This window comes from Ranitomeya imitator, chromosome 5, assembly GCF_032444005.1.
Source record: "Ranitomeya imitator isolate aRanImi1 chromosome 5, aRanImi1.pri, whole genome shotgun sequence".
Classification (NCBI taxonomy): Eukaryota; Metazoa; Chordata; class Amphibia; order Anura; family Dendrobatidae; genus Ranitomeya; species Ranitomeya imitator.
This window is the reverse complement of record NC_091286.1, coordinates 202,998,303-203,014,778: the sequence shown is the minus strand read 5'-3', so window position 1 is coordinate 203,014,778 and position 16,476 is coordinate 202,998,303. Positions and strand designations below refer to the sequence as shown.

Here is a 16,476-nt window from a genome sequence, read left to right as displayed (position 1 = left end):
TTATGGTACATGCCATCCACACTACCCTCTCTCTCTTTTCCATACTTCACACTGCCTTCTCATACGGTGTCCCTCATAGAGAGCCCAGTCTCTCTACTGTGCCCCTTCATTACACTCCTCCTACTTGGCATACTGTCTCCTCCTGGCTGTTACCCTCACACTACTCAGTATCTATTATGTGTCCACTCACACTTTCATCCCCCCATACTGTCTGCACACATTTCTAATAGCCTCCTCCTGTACATCCCCTCCCCCCTGCTAACATACCCCTTTGCTCTCTCCATATTTCCTCCTCACACATTCCCCCCTCACACATTCCCCCGACTCCCCATACTGTTCTCACACATCCCATCACCGTTGCTCCCAGTACTGTCAGCACACATTTTTCCCCTCGCTACTGTGTCCACCCCCATCTCTCCACTCACCCCCACAGAATATATCCACTCCCCTTCCGATAGAATAAATCCATCCCCTTCCACACAGAATAAATGCACCCTGCCCCACACATGCTAAATAAATTCCAGCCCCCCCCCCGCACGTACACACACACTGAATAAATCCCCCCCACACACTGAATAAATCCCCCCCACACACTGAATAAATCCCCCCCACACACACTGAATAAATCCCCCCCACACACACTGAATAAATCCCCCCACTCACTGAATAAATCCCCCCCACATAATAAATCCCCCCCACACTGAAAAAATCCCCCACACACTGAATAAATCCCCCACACACTGAATAAATCCCCCCCACACACACTGAATAAATCCCCCCCACACACACTGAATAAATCCCCCCCACACACACTGAATAAATCCCCCCCACACACACTGAATAAATCCCCCCCACACACACTGAATAAATCCCCCCACTCACTGAATAAATCCCCCCCACACACACTGAATAAATCCCCCCACTCACTGAATAAATCCCCCCCACACACTGAATAAATCCCCCCCACACACTGAATAAATCCCCCCACACATTGAATAAATCCCCCCCACACACTGAATTAATCCCCCACACACTGAATTAATCCCCCACACACTGAATAAATCCCCCCACACACTGAATAAATCCCCCCACACACTGAATAAATCCCCCCACACACTGAATAAATCCCCCCACACACTGAATAAATCCCCCCACACACTGAATAAATCCTCCCACACACTGAATAAATCCCCCCACACACTGAATAAATCCCCCCACACACTGAATAAATCCCCCCCACACACTGAATAAATCCCCCCACACACTGAATAAATCCCCCCCACACACTGAATAAATCCCCCCCACACACTGAATAAATCCCCCCCACACTGAATAAATCCCCCCCACACACTGAATAAATCCCCTTCACACACTGAATAAATCCCCCACACACACTGAATAAATCCCCCCCACACACTGAATAAATCCCCCCCCACACACTGAATAAATCCCCCCCCACACACTGAATAAATCCCCCCACACACTGAATAAATCCCCCCACACACTGAATAAATCCCCCCACACACTGAATAAATCCCCCCCACACACTGAATAAATCCCCCCCACACACTGAATAAATCCCCCCCACACACTGAATAAATCCCCCCCACACACTGAATAAATCCCCCCCACACACTGAATAAATCCCCCCCACACACTGAATAAATCCCCCCACATACTCCCCATAAACCCACCCCACGCTGAATCTTCGGTGTCTTCAGCTCCACAGCACAGGAGCACTTACCACCAAGTGTCTTCTGTCTCCTGCGCGCCGGATAGTGACGTCAGCAGCGTGATCACATGACTTGATCACGCTGCTGGCGTCGCTCTGACCCAGCGGTCAGAGCCTCAATTGTACTCGCAGCTGGTAGATGTCTGCGAGTACAATTGATCTCCGGGAGCCGGCGCGCTGCAGCTTCTCTGTGCCGGCTGTCAGCTTGACAGTCGGCACAGAGAACAGCTGACTCCCGTTCCCCGCGGCACACCTGACCATGTGTCGCGGCACACTAGTGTGCCGCGGCACACTGGTTGAAAAACACTGCCCTAGAGGTTTTATGGAAAAACTACTGCTGCAGAATATCTGTTTAATATGGCAGCTACTAGTATGACTGCAGACTCATCACAACCTTGGACATCCCCTTTAATGTTCCTAACAAATAAAAATGAGAATTAGTATCACAAAAAAAACACATTTACATCCAGGTACCTGATAGATGACGTTGTTTGTGGAGTCGCCTCTTTCTTTTCATCTTCACCTTGTCCAGATGCCATGATGACTCTTCTCATCCACCGGCAGAGCTTGTTTCTGCAGACTTCCATCTTCTCCTGTCTTCTGCAGCACATCCCGACAACACCCTTAAAGATAGCAGTGTTATTATAATGCTCCGGAATAACAATATCTGCCCTAGGCTGAGCCCCTGAGTAAATAATTGCCCCTCACTTTATTCCCAGCACATAATATGACCCTCACTGTCCCTCTTATGGTACATGCCATCCACACTACCCTCTCTCTCTTTTCCATACTTCACACTGCCTTCTCATACGGTGTCCCTCATAGAGAGCCCAGTCTCTCTACTGTGCCCCTTCATTACACTCCTCCTACTTGGCATACTGTCTCCTCCTGGCTGTTACCCTCACACTACTCAGTATCTATTATGTGTCCACTCACACTTTCATCCCCCCATACTGTCTGCACACATTTCTAATAGCCTCCTCCTGTACATCCCCTCCCCCCTGCTAACATACCCCTTTGCTCTCTCCATATTTCCTCCTCACACATTCCCCCCTCACACATTCCCCCGACTCCCCATACTGTTCTCACACATCCCATCACCGTTGCTCCCAGTACTGTCAGCACACATTTTTCCCCTCGCTACTGTGTCCACCCCCATCTCTCCACTCACCCCCACAGAATATATCCACTCCCCTTCCGATAGAATAAATCCATCCCCTTCCACACAGAATAAATGCACCCTGCCCCACACATGCTAAATAAATTCCAGCCCCCCCCCGCACGTACACACATACTGAATAAATCCCCCCCCACACACTGAATAAATCCCCCCACACACTGAATAAATCCCCCCCACACACACTGAATAAATCCCCCCACTCACTGAATAAATCCCCCCCACACACTGAATAAATCCCCCCCACAGAATAAATCCCCCCCACACACTGAATAAATCCCCCCCACAGAATAAATCCCCCCCACACACTGAATAAATCCCCCCCCACACACTGAATAAATCCCCCCACACACTGAATAAATCCCCCCCACACACACTGAATAAATCCCCCCACTCACTGAATAAATCCCCCCCACACACTGAATAAATCCCCCCCCACAGAATAAATCCCCCCACACACTGAATAAATCCCCCCCCACACACTGAATAAATCCCCCCACACACTGAATAAATCCCCCCACACATTGAATAAATCCCCCCCACACACTGAATAAATCCCCCCCACACACTGAATAAATCCCCCCCACACACACTGAATAAATCCCCCCACTCACTGAATAAATCCCCCCCACACACTGAATAAATCCCCCCACACACTGAATAAATCCCCCACACACACTGAATAAATCCCCCCCACACACTGAATAAATCCCCCCACACACTGAATAAATCCCCCCACACACTGAATAAATCCCCCCCACACACACTGAATAAATCCCCCCCACACACACTGAATAAATCCCCCCCACACACTGAATAAATCCCCCCCACACACTGAATAAATCCCCCCACACACTGAATAAATCCCCCCCACACACACTGAATAAATCCCCCCACTCACTGAATAAATCCCCCCACACACTGAATAAATCCCCCCCCACAGAATAAATCCCCCCCACACACTGAATAAATCCCCCCCCACACACTGAATAAATCCCCCCCCACACACTGAATAAATCCCCCCCACACACACGGAATAAATCCCCCCACTCACTGAATAAATCCCCCCCACACACTGAATAAATCCCCCCCCCACAGAATAAATCCCCCCCACACACTGAATAAATCCCCCCCCACAGAATAAATCCCCCCCACACACTGAATAAATCCCCCCCCACACACTGAATAAATCCCCCCACACACTGAATAAATCCCCCCACACACTGAATAAATCCCCCCCACACACTGAATAAATCCCCCCCACACACTGAATAAATCCCCCCCACACACTGAATAAATCCCCCCCACACACTGAATAAATCCCCCCCACACACTGAATAAATCCCCCCCACACACTGAATAAATCCCCCCACACACTGAATAAATCCCCCCCACACACTGAATAAATCCCCCCACACACTTAATAAATCCCCCCACATACTCCCCATAAACCCGCCCCACGCTGAATCTTCGGTGTCTTCAGCTCCACAGCACAGGAGCACTTACCACCAAGTGTCTTCTGTCTCCTGCGCGCCGGATAGTGACGTCAGCAGCGTGATCACATGACTTGATCACGCTGCTGGCGTCGCTCTGACCCAGCGGTCAGAGCCTCAATTGTACTCGCAGCTGGTAGATGTCTGCGAGTACAATTGATCTCCGGGAGCCGGCGCGCTGCAGCTTCTCTGTGCCGGCTGTCAGCTTGACAGTCGGCACAGAGAACAGCTGACTCCCGTTCCCCGCGGCACACCCGACCATGTGTCGCGGCACACTAGTGTGCCGCGGCACACTGGTTGAAAAACACTGCCCTAGAGGTTTTATGGAAAAACTACTGCTGCAGAATATCTGTTTAATATGGCAGCTACTAGATCTGTTAACAGGTTTGTCAATTTCATTTTTCAGGTAATATTCAGCATTCCATTATTCGCCGGCAGAGCTGGAAAGGGTCAAAGGAGTCCTTGGTCCCCCCTAGACACATATCACCGTTGTCTGACAGTGTTGTTTATGGGGCATCAGAAATTCAGAGTGCACAGGCAGAGATGGGAAGGCCTTTGTCTGGATCAGGCCTCCCATCATTTGCTCAGGCTCTACCAGTAAATGGCCAGAGAGTCAATCCTCCACCTCCACCACAAGTCCGAAGTGTTACTCCACCGCCACAACCTCCACCCAGAGGCACTGCTCCATCCCCACAATCCTGGGAACCAAACTCGCAGACAAAGCGTTACTCTGCTAATATGGATTTCGTTATCTCCCGCATTTCTCCAGTTCCACCAGGAGGTTGGCAAGAGGCGTATCCACCTCCAAATATGAACTCTGCACAGATAATGAACCCACAGTCCCAAGCACAGAGAGCTATTAATCCCGTTCCTGTAGGAAGACAGCCCATCATAATGCAGACATCCAGCACCAGCAAGTTTGGTTATTCCGGGAGGCCTGGCATGCAGAATGGTAATGCACAGCCTGAATTTATCACACACCAAGGCAATAACAATGTGGTCAGGAGCCAGCCACCACCTTATCCTATGTCAAATGGCCCAAACAATACAGCATTGCAGATGCCAGGGGGTAATGGACCAATGTCTCCGTCTTCTTATAATAATGGAAATCTTCCCTCATCTATGCTAGTACCAAATCGAAATAGCCACAACTTGGATATGTACAACCTGGGCATCCCAGGCCATCCAACTTCATGGCCTCAGTCCTCTTCAGCCCAGTCCCCCCAAGGAAATCATGACATGCCATCATGGCAAAATAATGTCCCTGTACGGTCCAACTCTTTCAATAATCCAATGGCAGTTCGGCAGGTGCATCCTGCTAACACTCAACCTTCTGCCACTACTGTGACTGCAATCACTCCGGCTCCTATACAGCAGCCTGTAAAGAGCATGCGGGTGTTAAAACCAGAGCTTCAGACTGCATTGGCACCAGCACATCCATCATGGATGACCCAGAGTGTGCAGCCAGGACACTATTCAGAAGTCACTGTACATGGCAATTCCCTTCTGCCACCACAACCGGAAGCACCCAATTACCAGGGGCCACCACCACCATACCCAAAGCACTTACTGCAGCAAAACCCAGCCGGTTATGAGGTAGGTCTGAAATCTGGCAAAGACGACAGTCCTGTGTCTTCCAGTATCCAAGAAGAAGGGGATAAAATAATTGAGAGTCCTGGGGAAAGCACAGAGAAAGAGATCACAACATCGCCTGTGCCTGTAAGGAAAAATAAGCGGGATGAAGAGAGAAGGGAGTCTCGCATCCAGATCTATTCTCCTCAGGCATTTAAGTTCTTTATGGAGCAGCACGTGGAGAATATACTGAAGTCCCACCATCAGCGACTGCACCGAAAGAAGCAGCTGGAAAACGAAATGTGTCGGGTAAGAATACAGCTTTCTGTGTATTTCTGAGAGCAGCGTGAAAGTAACCCAAAGACCTATAACGTTATGGCATATCGCTTGATTATTCCAGAAATGCAAGCGGAGGGCACTCGCTGCGAGATGGCCTTACTAAGGTGAATTAAATTCTACCCATATTCTATCACTCTTGTGGGAAAACAGGCCCAAAGTAGCCATTTTTTTGCTCATTGCATTAATGCTTCTCCCCAGCATATTCAGCTTTTTATTAATTTTCCAAACTGTTCTGAAATGTTTCTTTTGTATTTAGTGAGAATTTTTATGGTCTTTCCCAAAAGGGTGTGGCGCTCAGGGTAATAATGCAGATCAATCTAAGCCATGCCCCCTTGTAAAGACCATAATAATTGGCACATGCATCTGAAACATCATGGCAGATTTAACCCTTTTCCGACATGTGGCGTAATAGCACACCCATGTCGGATTCCCCCCTATTTGGTGTGGGCTCCGGCGCTGAGTCCACACCTTTCTGGGCACATGAAGGCTGATCTATGTAGCTGACATATGCCCACATCAGCTGCGGGTGGAATCGTGATCCACCCACAGCTGTTAACTAGTTAAATGCCGCTATCAGTCTCTGACTCCGGCATTTAACTCGCGCTTACAGGAAGCGCGTGGCTAATCCCACCTACCGGTTACCCCGTCACATGATTGGCATGACAATCAGAAGTCAGCAGCAGACCTCTTTGGTTGTCATTGCCAGATCGCTATGAGTGCCGCCCCGTGGTTAGCACTCATAGCAAGTGAGCATTTCTGCTACACACAGGCGATCTGATCATTGCCTGTGTGTAGCAGAGGCGATCAAAGTACTGCAGCTTCTGGTCTCCCATGTAGACTATTGAAACATGCAGAAAGTAAAAAAAAAAAAAAAAAAGTTTTAACAAATGTATAAAAGTTCAAATCACCTCACCCCCCTTCACCCCATTCAAAATAAAACAAAAAAAAATCAAATATACACATATTTGGTATCGCCGGGTCCAGAATCGCCTGATCTATCAATAAAAAAAAATTAAACTGAACGCCAAATGGCGTAACGAGAAAAACATTTAAAATGTCAAAATTATGTTTTTTTTTGGGTCACCGCTACATTGCAATAACGGGCAATCAAAAGATCATATCTGCACCACAATGGTATCAATGAAAACATGAGCTCGACATGCATAAAATAAGCCCTCACCCAAACCCAGATCACAAAAAATGGAGGTGGTCTCGGGAAATGGCGCCATTTTGTTTTGTTTTTCTTACCACTCTAATAAAAAAGAACCTAGACATGTTTTGGTGTCTACGAACTCATAATGACCTGGAGAATCATACTGGCTGGCCAATTTTAGCCTTCAGTAGACATGGTAAAAAACAACTCTGGAATTGCACTTTTATTTGCAATTTCACCGCACTTCGAATTTTTTCCCGTTTTCCAGTACACAATATGTTAAAACCAATGGTGTTGTTCAAAAGTACAACTTCTCCCGCGAAAAACAAGCCCTCACATGGCCATATTGCCCAAAAAATAAAAAAAATGTTATGGTTCTGGGAAGAAGGAGCAAAAAACTGAAATACCCCTGGTCGTTAAGGGTTTAACCCCTTCAAGACCCAGCCTATTTTGACCTTAAAGACCTTGCCGTTTTTTGCAATTCTGACCAGTGTCCCTTTATGAGGTAATAACTCAGGAACGCTTCAACGGATCCTAGCGGTTCTGAGATTGTTTTTTCGTGACATATTGGGCTTCATGTTAGTGGTAAATTTAGGTCAATAAATTCTGCATTTATTTGTGATAAACACGGAAATTTGGCGAAAATTTTGAAAATTTCGCAATTTTCACATTTTGAATTTTTATTCTGTTAAACCAGAGAGATATGTGACACAAAATAGTTAATAAATAACATTTCCCACATGTTTACTTTACATCAGCACAATTTTGGAAACAAAATTTTTTTTTGTTAGGAAGTTATAAGGGTTAAAATTCGACCAGCGATTTCTCATTTTTACAACGAAATTTACAAAACCATTTTTTTTAGGGACCACCTCACATTTGAAGTCAGTTTGAGGGGTCTATTTGGCTGAAAATACCCAAAAGTGACACCATTCTAAAAACTGCACCCCTCAAGGTACTCAAAACCACATTCAAGAAGTTTATTAACCCTTCAGGTGCTTCACAGCAGCAGAAGCAACATGGAAGGAAAAAATGAACATTTAACTTTTTAGTCACAAAAATTATCTTTTAGCAACAATTTTTTTATTTTCCCAATGGTAAAAGGAGAAACTGAACCACGAAAGTTGTTGTCCAATTTGTCCTGAGTACGCTGATACCTCATATGTGGGGGTAAACCACTGTTTTGGCGCACGGCAGGGCTTGGAAGGGAAGGAGCGCCATTTGACTTTTTGAATCAAAAATTGGCTCCACTCTTTAGCGGACACCATGTCACGTTTGGAGAGCCCCCGTGTGCCTAAAAATTGGAGCTCCCCCACAAGTGACCCCATTTTGGAAACTAGACGCCCCAAGGAACTTATCTAGATGCATAGTGAGCACTTTGAACCCCCAGGTGCTTCACAAATTGATCCGTAAAAATGAAAAAGTACTTTTTTTTCACAAAAAAATTCTTTTAGCCTAAATTTTTTCATTTTCACATGGGCAACAGGATAAAATGGATCCTAAAATGTGTTGGGCAATTTCTCCTGAGTACACCAATACCTCACATGTGGAGGTAAACCACAGTTTGGGCACATGGTAAGGCTCGGAAGGGAAGGAGCGCCATTTGACTTTTTGAATGAAAAATTATTTCCATCGTTAGCGGACACCATGTCGCGTTTGGATAGCTCCTGTGTGCCTAAACATTGGCGCTCCCCCACAAGTGACCCCATTTTGGAAACTAGACCCCCCAAGGAACTAATTTAGATGCCTAGTGAGCACTTTAAACCCTCAGGTGCTTCACAAATTGATCTGTAAAAATGAAAAAGTAATTTTTTTTCACAAAAAAATTCTTTTCACCTCAATTTTTTCATTTTCACATGGGCAGTAGGATAAAATGGATCATAAAATTTGTTGGGCAATTTCTCCCGAGTACGCCGATACCTCATATGTGGGGGTAAACCACTGTTTGGGCACTCGGCAGGGCTCGGAAGAGAAGGCGCGCCATTTGACTTTTTGAATGGAAAATTAGCTCCAATTGTTAGCGGACACCATGTCGCGTTTGGAGAGCCCCTGTGTGCCTAAACATTGGAGCTCCCGCACAAGTGACCCCATTTTGGAAACTAGACCCCCCAGGGAACTTATCTAGATGCATATTGAGCACTTTAAACCCCCAGGTGCTTCACAGAAGTTTATAACGCAGAGCCATGAAAATAAAAAATAATTTTTCTTTCCTCAAAAATGATTTTTTAGCCTGGAATTTCCTATTTTGCCAAGGATAATAGGAGAAATTGGACCCCAAATATTGTTGTCCAGTTTGTCCTGAGTACGCTGATACCCCATATGTGGGGGTAAACCACTGTTTGGGCGCACGGCAGGGCTCGGAAGGGATGGCACGCCATTTGGCTTTTTAAATGGAAAATTAGCTCCAATCATTAGCGGACACCATGTCACGTTTGGAGAGCCCCTGTGTGCCTAAACATTGGAGATCCCCCAGAAATGACACCATTTTAGAAACTAGACCCCCAAAGGAACTAATCTAGATGTGTGGTGAGGACTTTGAACCCCCAAGTGCTTCACAGAAGTTTATAACGCAGAGCCATGAAAATAAAAAAAAAAATTATTTTCTCAAAAATGATCTTTTAGCCTGCAATTTTTTATTTTCCCAAGGGTAACAGGAGAAATTTGACCCCAAAAGTTGTTGTCCAGTTTCTCCTGAGTACGCTGATACCCCATATGTGGGGGTAAATCACTGTTTGGGCACATGCCGGGGCTCGGAAGTGAAGTAGTGACGTTTTGAAATGCAGACTTTGATGGAATGCTCTGTGGGCGTCACGTTGCGTTTGCAGAGCCCCTGATGTGGCTTAACAGTAGAAACCCCCCACAAGTGACCCCATTTTGGAAACTAGACCCCCAAAGGAACTTATCTAGATGTGTGGTGAGCACTTTGAACCCCCAAGTGCTTCATAGAAGTTTATAATGCAGAGCCGTGAAAATAATAAATACGTTTTCTTTCCTCAAAAATAATTATTTAGCCCAGAATTTTTTAATTTTCCCAAGGGTAACAGGAGAAATTTGACCCCAATATTTGTTGTCCAGTTTCTCCTGAGTACGGTGATACCCCATATGTGGGGGTAAACTACTGTTTGGGCACATGCCGGGGCTTGGAATTGAAGTAGTGACGTTTTGAAATGCAGACTTTGATGGAATGCTCTGCGGGCGTCACGTTGCGTTTGCAGAGCCCCTGATGTGCCTAAACAGTAGAAACCCCCCACAAGTGACCCCATTTTGGAAACTAGACCCTGAAAGGAACTTATCTAGATGTGTGGTGAGCACTTTGAACCCCCAAGTGCTTCATAGAAGTTTATAATGCAGAGCCGTGAAAATAATAAATACGTTTTCTTTCCTCAAAAATAATTATTTAGCCCAGAATTTTTTATTTTCCCAAGGGTTACAGGAGAAATTGGACCCCAAAAGTTGTTGTCCAGTTTCTCCTGAGTACGCTGATACCCCATATGTGGGGGTAAACCACTGTTTGGGCACACGTCGGGGTTCAGAAGGGAAGTAGTGACTTTTGAAATGCAGACTTTGATGGAATGGTCTGCGGGTGTCACGTTGCGTTTGCAGAGCCCCTGGTGTGCCTAAACAGTAGAAACCCCCCACAAGTGACCCCATTTTAGAAACTAGACCCCGAAAGGAACTTATCTAGATGTGTGGTGAGCACTTTGAACCCCCAAGTGCTTCACAGACGTTTACAACGCAGAGCCGTGAAAATAAAAAATCATTTTTCTTTCCTCAAAAATTATGTTTTAGCAAGCATTTTTTTAGATTCACAAGGGTAACAGGAGAAATTGGACCCCAGTAATTGTTGCGCAGTTTGTCCTGAGTATGCTGGTACCCCATATGTGGGGGTAAACCACTGTTTGGGCACACGTCAGGGCTCGGAAGTGAGGGAGCACCATTTGACTTTTTGAATACGAGATTGGCTGGAATCAATGGTGGCGCCATGTTGCGTTTGGAGACCCCTGATGTGCCTAAACAGTGGTAACCCCTCAATTCTAACTCCAACACTAACCCCAACACACCCCTAACCCTAATCCCAACTGTAGCCATAATCCTAATCACAACCCTAACCCCAACACACCCCTAACCACAACACTAACCCCAACACACCCCTAACCCTAACCACAACCCTAATTCCAACCCTAACCCTAAGGCTATGTGCCCACGTTGCGGATTCGTGTGAGATATTTCCGCACCATTTTTGAAAAATCTGCGGGTAAAAGGCACTGTGTTTTACCTGCGGATTTTCCGCGGATTTCCAGTGTTTTTTGTGCGGATTTCACCTGCGGATTCCTATTGAGGAACAGGTGTAAAACGCCGCGGAATCCGCACAAAGAATTGACATGCTGCGGAAAATACAACGCAGCGTTCCCGCGCGGTATTTTCCGCACCATGGGCACAGCGGATTTGGTTTTTCATATGTTTACATGGTACTGTAAACCTGATGGAACACTGCTGCGAATCCGCAGCCAAATCAGCACCGTGTGCACATAGCCTAATTCTAAAGGTATGTGCACACGCTGCGGAAAACGCTGCGGATCCGCAGCAGTTTCCCATGAGTGTACAGTTCAATGTAAACCTATGGGAAACAAAAATCGCTGTACACATGCTGCGGAAAAACTGCACGGAAACGCAGCGGTTTACATTCCGCAGCATGTCACTTCTTTGTGCGGATTCCGCAGCGGTTTTACAACTGCTCCAATAGAAAATCGCAATTGTAAAACCGCAGTGAAATGCGCAGAAAAAAACGCGGTAAATCCGCCGCGGTTTAGCACTGCGGATTTATCAAATCCGCAGCGGAAAAATCCGCAGAGGACCAGAATACGTGTGCACATTCCTAACCCTAACCCTAACCCTACCCCTAACCCTACCCCTAACCCTAGCCCTACCCCTAACCCTACCCCTAACCCTAACCCTAACCCTACCCCTAACCCTAACCCTATTCTAACATTAGTGGAAAAAAAAAAATTTCTTTATTTTTTTATTGTCCCTACCTATGGGGGTGACAAAGGGGGGGGGTCATTTATTATTTTTTTTATTTTGATCACTGAGATAGATTATATCTCAGTGATCAAAATGCACTTTGGAACGAATCTGCCGGCCGGCAGATTCGGCGGGCGCACTGCGCATGCGCCCGCCATTTTGGAAGATGGCGGCGCCCGGGAGAAGACGGACGGGACCACGGCTGGATCGGTAAGTATGATAGGGTGGGGGGGGACCACGGGGGGGGGATCGGAGCACGGGGGGGGGAATCGGAGCGCGGGAGGGGTGGAACGGAGCGCGGGGGCGTGGAACGGAGCACGGGGGGGCTGGAATGGAGCACGGGGGGTGGAACGGAGCACGGGGAGGGGTGGATCGGAGTGCAGGGGGGGTGATTGGAGCACGGGGGGGTGATTGGAGCACGGGGGGAGCGGACACGAGCACGGGGGGGAGCGGAGCACTGGACGGAGGGGAGCCGGAGCAGTGTACCGGCCAGATCGAGGGGGTGGGGGGGCGATCGGAGGGGTGGTGTGGGGGCACACTAGTATTTCCAGCCATGGCCGATGATATTGCAGCATCGGCCATGGCTGGATTGTAATATTTCACCCGTTATAATGGGTGAAATATTACAAATCGCTCTGATTGGCAGTTTCACTTTCAACAGCCAATCAGAGCGATCGTAGCCACGAGGGGGTGAAGCCACCCCCCCTGGGCTAAACTACCACTCCCCCTGTCCCTGCAGATCGGGTGAAATGGGAGTTAACCCTTTCACCCGATCTGCAGGGACGCGATCTTTCCATGACGCCGCATAGGCGTCATGGGTCGGATTGGCACCGACTTTCATGACGCCTACGTGGCGTCAAAGGTCGGGAAGGGGTTAAAAGGAGAAAAAAAAACAACACGGAATACTCAGGAGCAGCAGGCATACAATAAGAGCAATAACTCCATTTTTTACTTGGTGACAGGTCCTCTTTAAGGTAGACAAATATGAGCTACAAATGGGGCACATATATTGGGCATATTGAAGTCTGAAGAGCCTGTAACAAGGGCATTCTGGCTACAATTGTACAATTTGGCAAAAATTAAGAGACCACTGAAAAAGTGTCAGTTTGTCTGATTTTTCTCTTCATGGGTATAGTTTTGAGTAAAATGTAACTTATTCTTTAAACTACTGACAACATGTCTCCAAAGTTCCAAGCAATACATTTTGTATTTTCTGAAAATGAGAAAGTCAAAATAACAAAAAAAAAAATGCATTGCTTTCAGACCTCAAATAATGCAGAAAAAAGTTCATAATCATTTAGAAACAATAATACTAATGTTTAAACTCAGGAAGAGCTCAGAAATCAATATTTTGAGGAATAACCATGATTTTTAATCACAGCTTTTATGCATCGCTACATGCTTTCCACCAGTCTTTCACACTGCTTTTGGGTGACCTTATGCCACTCCTGGTACAAAAATTTAAGCAGTTCTTCTTTGTTTGATGGCTTGTGACTATCCATCTTCCTCTTGATTACATTCCAGAGGTTTTCAGTGGGGTTCAGGTCTGGAGATTGGGCTGCCCATGACAGGAATTTGATGTGGTGGTCCTTCATCTACACCTTGATTGACCTAGCTGTATGGCGTGGCGCATTGTCCTACCGAAAAAAACAGCGCTCATAGTTGGGGAACATTGCCTGAGCAGAAGGAGTCAACTGTTTTCCAGGATAACCATGTATGCGGCTAGATTCATACGCCCTTCACGAAGAACAACCTGCCCAATTCCCACCTCACTGAAGCATCATTTTTTGTTATTTTGACCTATTTCTCATTTTCAGAAAATAAATACAAAATGTATTGCTTGGAACTTTGGAGATATGTTGTCAGTAGTTTATAGAATAAAAGAACAATTTTCCTCAAAAATATACCTATAAAGAGAAAAATCAGACAAACTGAAAATTTTGCAGTGGCCTCTTAATTTTTTGCCAGAGACGTATATGTTAGATTTCTAGTGAGACCGAGCGACAACTATCCAATGTCTACAGTCGTCTTTTTGTGTTTTTAATTGTTATAATAGTTTGTGCAATCCTACTCTTGTATAGACTTGACACAGGAAGCTTGAAAGTAAGGCCGGGGTCACACTTCTGAGTGCAGTGCGAGAAACTCGCACGAGTCTCTCACATCAGTACCTGGCACTCGGGACCGCAGCGTTCAGCTGCATAGAAATGCACACTCCGGTCCCGAGTGCCAGCGGCGTTGCCGGGTATTGATGCGAGAGACTTGTGCGAGTTTCTCGCATTGCACTCACAAGTGTGACACGGCCTAAGGATTGTTCTCTATTTTATGAGACCTGGATGTTGACAATGGAAATATAATATTTTGTTTTTCATGGAGGTTTGCTGCAGTGTTTGTAGATCTTTCAGTCGGATATTTCTATGGTTACTGAAGTACAATTAAGACTTGTTTAGTCTTTGCATTTTTTTCAGCACGTTTTTGCTGCAAGAAAAACATAATTTTACAGTACCAGCAAAGTGAATGAGATTTCTAAAATCTCATGCACATACTGCATATTTTCCCGTGCAGGTTTGAGCTATCTAAGCATTTTTTCAAATCTGCAGCATTTCAGTTCATTCAAATTAGGACAAAATACCGTATATACTCGAGTATAAGCCGACCCGTGTATAAGCCGACCCCCCTAATTTTGCCACAAAAAACTGGGAAAACTTATTGACTCGAGTATAAGCCTAGGGTGGAAATGCAGCAGCTACCGCTGAATTTCAAAAATAAAAATAGATCATTATTTCCCCATAGTTGTGCCCCATACAGTGCTCTGCACCGTTCATTTTGTACCATAGCTGTGCCCCATACTGTGCTCGGCACCGTTCATTTTGTCCCATATCTGTGCCCCATACTGTGCTCTGCACCGTTCATTTTGTCCCATAACTGTGCCCCATACAGTGCTCTGCACCGTTCATTTTGTCCCATATCTGTGCCCCATATATGCTCTGCACCGTTCATTTTGTCCCATAACTGTGCCCCATATATGCTCTGCACCGTTCATTATTGTCCCATATCTGTGCCCCATATATGCTCTGCACCGTTCATTTTGTCCCATAGCTGTGCCCCATATATGCTCTGCACCGTTCATTTTGTCCCATAGCTGTGCCCCATACTGTGCTCTGCACCGTTCATTATTGTCCCATATCTGTGCCCCATATATGCTCTGCACCGTTCATTATTGCCCCATATCTGTGCCCCATATATACTCTGCACCGTTCATTTTGTCCCATATCTGTGCCCCATATATACTCTGCACCGTTCATTATTGTCCCATATCTGTGCCCCATATATACTCTGCACCGTTCATTTTGTCCCATATCTGTGCCCCATATATGCTCTGCACCGTTCATTATTGCCCCATATCTGTGCCCCATATATACTCTGCACCGTTCATTTTGTCCCATATCTGTGCCCCATATATGCTCTGCACCGTTCATTATTGCCCCATATCTGTGCCCCATATATGCTCTGCACCGTTCATTTTGTCCCATATCTGTGCCCCATATATGCTCTGCACCGTTCATTTTGTCCCATATCTGTGCCCCATATATGCTCTGCACCGTTCATTTTGTCCCATAGCTGTGCCCCATATATGCTCTGCACCGTTCATTTTGTCCCATATCTGTGCCCCATATATGCTCTGCACCGTTCATTTTGTCCCATAGATGCTCCACATAAATCTGTGCTGCCGCTGCAATAAAAAAAAAAAAACACATACTCACCTTTCTTGCTTGCAGCTCCCAGCGTCCGGTCCCGGCGTCTCTGCACTGACTGATCAGGCAGAGGGCGCCGCGCACACTATATGCGTCATCGCGCCCTCTGACCTGAACAGTCAGAGCGCAGACGCCGGGAAGATGGAGGCGCCGGGAAGATGGAGCGGCGCCCGGCGGCTGGAACGCGGACAGGTGAATATTACATACTTACCTAGTCCCAGCGATCCTGACGCTCC

The 16,476-nt window shown here is 46.5% G+C and overlaps 1 protein-coding gene across 1 annotated transcript in view; it reads left to right on the top strand.

The window, feature by feature from the left end:
* Positions 1 to 16,476, top strand: part of LATS1 (large tumor suppressor kinase 1) — a 66,081-nt gene that overhangs the window by 26,378 nt on the left and 23,227 nt on the right. The window contains exon 4 of the mRNA XM_069769514.1: positions 4,809 to 6,283. Coding sequence (XP_069625615.1) covers positions 4,809 to 6,283 — 1,475 coding nt within the window. The remainder of the gene's footprint in view (positions 1 to 4,808; positions 6,284 to 16,476) is intronic.